General features: G+C 39.2%; 1 protein-coding gene across 1 annotated transcript in view; it reads left to right on the top strand.

Annotated features, from left to right (window-relative positions):
* The first annotated feature begins 46 nt into the window (after positions 1 to 46).
* The window catches only part of panx2 (pannexin 2), an 11,156-nt gene continuing 4,445 nt past the window's right edge, over positions 47 to 6,757 (top strand). Inside the window, exons 1-3 of the mRNA XM_058087204.2 lie at positions 47 to 140; positions 2,349 to 2,799; positions 5,026 to 6,140. Coding sequence (XP_057943187.2) covers positions 2,571 to 2,799; positions 5,026 to 6,140 — 1,344 coding nt within the window. The 5' untranslated portion in view covers positions 47 to 140; positions 2,349 to 2,570. The remainder of the gene's footprint in view (positions 141 to 2,348; positions 2,800 to 5,025; positions 6,141 to 6,757) is intronic.

Here is a 6,757-nt window from a genome sequence, read left to right as displayed (position 1 = left end):
GGGAGGGCGCTGGGGGGGGGGGGGGGGGGGGGGGGTAAAGGCGGAACAAACCGGTGTGCGCGGCTACATGCTGTAAAGCTCTCGTCCGCACTGCAGATTATTAACTCTTCGCCTGCCGGGAGATGCTTGAGGACAAGAAGGTGAGTGAATCTCCTCTTCCTTCCTGCACGCTTCTTCGTCTTCATCAGCGGCATTTGAGAGGATGTGTTTTGTTGACGTTAGCATGGAGCATCTTTGGGGAGCGCACGGGGGTGGGGGGGCGGGTGCTCCTCTGGTACACACACACAAAGGAATAGCTCCCTCACACATATACACATATACGACATCATCATCTTCTCATCCAGTTTGCATGGATCGTCTTAGTGCATGAGGACAAGTGTCATGGCCATGTGGACTCAAAGTCACTCCTTTTCCTGGTGGGGCTGGAGTACTGGACATCCGGCATTCCCATCGTGGAGAAAAAGCAAGGGATTCCGTGTTAGACTGGCCTGGCGCCAGCAGCCTATCGGATGCCAGCGCTTTAAAGTGCCTCGCTGTCCACTTACATTCAGATTAGACAAAGTTATTACTCGTCTGCTTTGACCTCAGGCAGCAGTTTAGGGGTCTCAAACACGTGGCCCGCGGGCCAAATGTGGCCCGCATGACACTACTTTGAGGCCCCTTGCCTTGATATGAAAGTTTAAGTTTGATATGTATGCTGTATGGTATCATGTACCCAGGAAAAATTATTACGTTTTTATTAATGTTCATGTTAAAGGTTAAATAACTGTTAATAGTTGTCCTCTCGGTCCATGTGGAAGTGGTAAGTTTTTGGCTATTTAAGTTTAATTGAAATAACTTGAAGGCTACCGTTTAGGTCGCTAGCGCTCTAGTTTGCGAGTTAGCATGTGGCTCAAGACGCTGCAGTTGCGCAATATGTTGTAAATAAGTAAAAAAAAACAAACAAACTTATTTTTAAATAAGTAAAAAAAAGTATAAAAGTGATTATAGTCGTGTTTTGTCATGTCTACAGGGCTCTAATAATGCTTTGTTAATTTTAATCGGAAAAAAATAATTTGTCTACCCACCAACTATATGTGGTTTCTTAATTTTTAATTATTTGCTGTTTTATTATGATTATTATATTTATTTATTTATTACTGATTGATTGATTTTCTTTATTCTTGATTTGTTTATTTATTTTTAAACAGTGGAATGTTTTATCAGAGCTTTTATTGTAGAAAACTGGAACCAAAGCAAAGTTTTTTTTTAATTTTTTAGTTTTTAATAAATTAATAAATTTAATAAATAAATAAATTATCATCATAATTGATCAACTTTGCTTGAATAGGTTATTGATTGTTTGTAATTACGTTGTACATTGTTGTTTTTTTTTTTTTTGAAAGTCAAATTAGGAGACTTGCCAAAAAACATTGTGTTGCTGCTGGATGTTCATTGGTGATTCGAGGTAATTTGTTTATTTATTTTTCATTTATGTTTTATCTGAGCTTTTCTTATAGAAAATTGGAACCAAAGCGATTTTTTTTTTGTTTTTAATAAATGCTTTTTTTTTTTTTTTTTTTTTTTTTTTTTTAAACCTGATGCGGCCCAGTCTCACCCGGACCCGATCTCCAGTGGCCCCCAAGTAAATTGAGTTTGAGACCCCTGAGATAGAGCTATAATATATTATATATTATTTTTCCTGTATCTATTATGTGTGTTTATTTGTATGCTAATGTTGTTGTTTTTTTTCCCCTCCCTTTTTCTAGTGTTGTCCCCCTTCTTCCGCCCCTTCATCGTCCCCACTTGTCTCACTGCATAGTATCTTGTATATGTATATGTATATGTATATGTATATGTATATGTATATGTATATGTATATGTATATGTATATGTATATGTATATGTATATGTATATGTATATGTATATGTGTATGTATATGTATATGTATATGTATATGTATATGTATATGTATATGTATATGTATATGTATATGTATATGTATATGTGTAGAACAAAGGACTACTACATAATGCTTTCTGTGTGTGAGAGATCCAAGTTTGTTATCTCTAAAGGCGCTTCCCAGCCGGGTGGAGACGGTTAGGGATAAAAAGACGGGAAGATTAGATGATTGTTTTGCATATGAGAATGAGAAAAGAAGAAGAGCAGGAACTCCACACCAAGGACGTAACCTTCAAGAGAGCCTCTGCAGCGGTTGCAGAAATGCATGAACATCATGGATGCATGGATGCACGAATGCATTCAATCTGACAGGAAGTGACCAGAACGAGGCCACACCTCTAAAATATGCACCCGAAACATCTCCTTCTCCTTCGTTATTCCGTTACTGACTTTTTGTGTCTTTCAGGGAAGCGGCGTTCCCGGTTTCTCTTGGTCATCTCCCAAGGGATGTGAAGGACGCACGGATGCAAGAACATGAAAACATGTGTGTTTCTACCACAACAGCATCATCATCACATGTTGGAATAAAGCAGGAACCAAACAGAAACGCTTCTTCTCCATCCATGGCGACGGAGGTTGAAGACTGTGGAATTTAACTTGACCCGGAAGCCTACACGGGCGTTCCCAGATGCAGAACGTCCTTGACCAAAACTTAGACATGGCTACTGCTCTACTAGCTGGTGAGAAGCTGAAGGAGCTTATCCTACCTGGATCATCTCAAGATGAAAAAGGAGGCGCCTTGGCAGGTTTGATGGTGCAGCTCAAACTGGAGCTGCCGTTTGATCGGGTTGTTACCATAGGAACGGTGATCATCCCCATCCTGCTGGTCACACTTGTCTTCACCAGGAACTTTGCAGGTGATTACCTCCGAACATCAATAATTACCTCCAACCACCAATAATTACCTCCAAGCACCACTAATTATCTCCAACCACCGATGAACATCCAGCAGCAACACGAAGTCTCCTAATTTGCTTTCAAAAAAACAAACAATGTACAAAGTTGATCAATTATGATGATAATGTAAGATGATCCATGGACAGATGGAATCAGACTCACGATGTAGCCTTTAGCCTCATCGTCAGGTTAGCATGCCAAGTTAGCGAGCTATTGAAAGCGTTTCTCAAAACCGTGTCTACATACCTCCAACCACTACTAATTACCTCCAAGCACCGATAATTACCTCCAATCACCACTAATTACCTCCAAGCACCGATTAACATCCAGCAGCAACACGATGTTTTGGCAAGTCTCCTAATTTGACTTTCAAAAAAAAACAAACAATATACAACATAATTACAAACAATCAATAACCTATTCAAGCAAAATTGATCAATTATGATGATAATTTATTTATTTATTAAATTTATTAATTTATTAAAAAATAAAAAATAAAAAAAACTTTGCTTTGGTTCCAATTTTCTACAAGAAAAGCTCTGATAAAACATTCCACTGTTCTCAAATATCTTACTTTTTATTTTTCTACACAAAATAAGATGAAAAATAAATAAATAAATCAAGAATAAATCAAATCAAGCAATCAGTAATAAATAAATATAATAATAATAATAATAAAACGGCAAATAATAAAAACAAAACACAAAAAAAACAAAACACAAATTAATTTTTCAGATTAAAATGAACAAAGCATTATTAGAGCCCGGTAGACATAAAACACGACTATAGTCACATTTATACTTTTTTTTTAATTTACAACATATTGCGCAACTGCAGGGTCTTGCTAGCGACCTAAACGGTAGCCTTCAAGTTATTTCCTTTCAACTTAAATTGCCAAAAACTTACCACTTCCACACGGATAGTGAGGATAACTATTAACAGTTATTTAACCTTTAACATGAACATTAATCAAAAGTAATAATTTTTTTCTGGGTACATGATACCATACAGCAGGGGTCTCAAACTCAATTTACCTGGGGGCCACTGAAGCTAGGGTCTGGGTGAGACTGGGCCGCATCAGGTTTTCCAAAAAAAAAAAAAAAAAATGCATTTATTATAAACAAAAAAATTAAAAAACTTCGCTTTGGTTCCGATTTTCTACAATAAAAGCTCTGATAAAAAATTCCACTGTTCTCAAATATCTTAATTTTTATTTTTACTACTTACCACTTCCACACGGATAGTGAGGATAACTGTTACCAGTTATTTAACCTTTAACATGAACATTAATCAAAAGTAATAATTTTTTTCTGGGTACATGATACCATACAGCAGGGGTCTCAAACTCAATTTACCTGGGGGCCACTGGAGCTAGGGTCTCGGTGAGACTGGGCCGCATCAGGTTTTCCAAAACCAAAAAAAACGCATTTATTAAAAACAAAAAAATTAAAAAAACTTCGCTTTGGTTTCAATTTTCTACAATAAAAGCTCTGATAAAAAAATCCACTGTTCTCAAATATCTTAATTTTTATTTTTACTACTTACCACTTCCACACGGATAGTGAGGATAACTATTAACAGTTATTTAACCTTTAACATGAACATTAATCAAAAGTAATAATTTTTTTCTGGGTACATGATACCATACAGCAGGGGTCTCAAACTCAATTTACCTGGGGGCCACTGGAGCTAGGGTCTGGGTGAGACTGGGCCGCATCAGGTTTTCCAAAAAAAAAAAAAAAAAAATGCATTTATTATAAACAAAAAAAATTAAAAAACTTTGCTTTGGTTCCGATTTTCTACAATAAAAGCTCTGATAAAAAATTCCACTATTCTCAAATATCTTAATTTTTATTTTTACTACTTACCACTTCCACACGGATAGTGAGGATAACTATTAACAGTTATTTAACCTTTAACATGAACATTAATCAAACGTAATAATTTTCATCCGTCCATCCTCCGGCCTCAAATTAGTGTCCCGCGGGCCGCATGTTTGAGACCCCTGCCTTAGTATCTATTCTCTACTATTCCAAATGATGCGGTCCTGATTGCTTTATCAGGCTGTGACTTGATAAAGCAATACTGGGGTGGGACGGTGGTCTTGCCCCAAGTGGAGGGGTTCAAGTATGTTGGGGCAGGAAATGGACCAAAAGCGGTGACTTTTCCTCGTCTTGTCTCCACAGAGGAGTCCATATACTGCTACACCCCCCACAACTTCACCCGAGACCAGGCGCTGTATGCAAGAGGCTACTGCTGGACAGAACTGCGTGATGCTGTACCCGGTGTGGAGTCCAACATCTGGCCTTCGCTATTTGAGCACAAGTTCCTACCTTACGCTTTGTTAGCCTTTGCCGGTATTATGTACATCCCGGCTTTGGGGTGGGAATTTCTTGCTTCCACTCGCCTCACATCGGAACTAAATTTCCTGCTTCAAGAAATCGATAACTGCTATCACCGAGCTGCTGAAGGCCGTGCGCCGAAGATCGAGAAGCAGATCCAATCAAAAGGACCTGGCATCACCGAACGGGAAAGGAGAGAAATTATCGAAAACGCAGAGAAGGAAAAAAGTCCGGAGCAAAATCTTTTTGAGAAGTACTTAGAGCGACGAGGGCAAAGTAACTTTTTAGCTAAGATTTACCTAGCACGCCATTTAGCGATTATCTGCCTGAGTTCGATTCCTATTTCCTACCTGAGCGCCTACTACGCCCGACAACGGCAAAATGAGTTCACTTGCGCTCTGGGCGAGCTTCCGGACATCAGTAGCTACCCGGAGCTTAAACTGCGTGTCAACTGTAAGCTACCGGCTGTGCAGCTCCAACGAATCATGGCGGCGGTGGACATCGCCCTGTTGTGCACCATGAACCTCATTATCCTGCTTAATTTGTTACATTTATTTGTGGTGCGGAAGTCAAACTTTGTGTTTGACAAACTCCATAAAGTTGGCATCAAAACACGGCGGCGTTGGCAAAAATCTCAATTCTGCGACATCAACATCCTGGCGATGTTCTGCAACGAGAACAGAGACCACATCAAGTCTCTTAACAGGCTGGACTTCATCACCAATGAAAGCGACCTCATGTACGATAACGTGGTACGGCAGCTGCTCGCTGCGCTTGCGCAATCCAACCATGACGCAACACCCACCGTGAGGGACTCTGGGATTCAAACAATAGATCCAAACATGGATCCTTCTGACCTCGGAGTGGGAGAGATGGCGTCGGAGCCGCTGGTCATCAAACGTCCCCGCAAGAAGATCAAATGGATCCCGACCTCCAATCCTCTCCCGCAGTCGTTCAAAGTAAGTGCGTTGAAGTACACAACCGCCAGTGGTCTCAAACATGCGGCCCCGGGCCAAATGTGGCCCGCAGGACACTACTTTGAGGCCCCCCGCCTTGATATGAAAGTTTAATGTTTGATATGTTTGCTGTATGGTATCATGTACCCAGAAAAAAATTATTACGTTTGATTAATGTTCATGTTAAAGGTTAAATAACTGTTAATAGTTATCCTCACTATCCGTGTGGAAGTGGTAAGTAGTAAAAATAAAAATTAAGATATTTGAGAACAGTGGAATTTTTTATCAGAGCTTTTATTGTAGAAAATTGGAACCAAAGCGAAGTTTTTAAATTTTTTTTGTTTTTAATAAATGCGTTTTTTTTGGTTTTTTTGAAAACCTGATGCGGCCCAGTCTCACCCAGACCCAAGCTCCGGTGGCCCCCAAGTAAATTGAGTTTGAGACCCCTGCTGTATGGTATCATGTACCCAGAAAAAAATTATTACTTTTGATTAATGTTCATGTTAAAGGTTAAATAACTGTTAATAGTTATCCTCCCTATCCGTGTGGAAGTGGTAAGTTTTTGGCTATTTAAGTTTAAAGGAAATAACTTGAAGGCTACCGTTTAGGTCGCTAGCTCT

Source organism: Doryrhamphus excisus, linkage group LG6, assembly GCF_037039965.1.
Source record: "Doryrhamphus excisus strain RoL-2023G ecotype Guam linkage group LG6, RoL_Dexc_Guam_v1.1, whole genome shotgun sequence".
NCBI classification, from domain to species: Eukaryota; Metazoa; Chordata; class Actinopteri; order Syngnathiformes; family Syngnathidae; genus Doryrhamphus; species Doryrhamphus excisus.
This window is presented reverse-complemented; position numbering and strand designations above follow the sequence as displayed.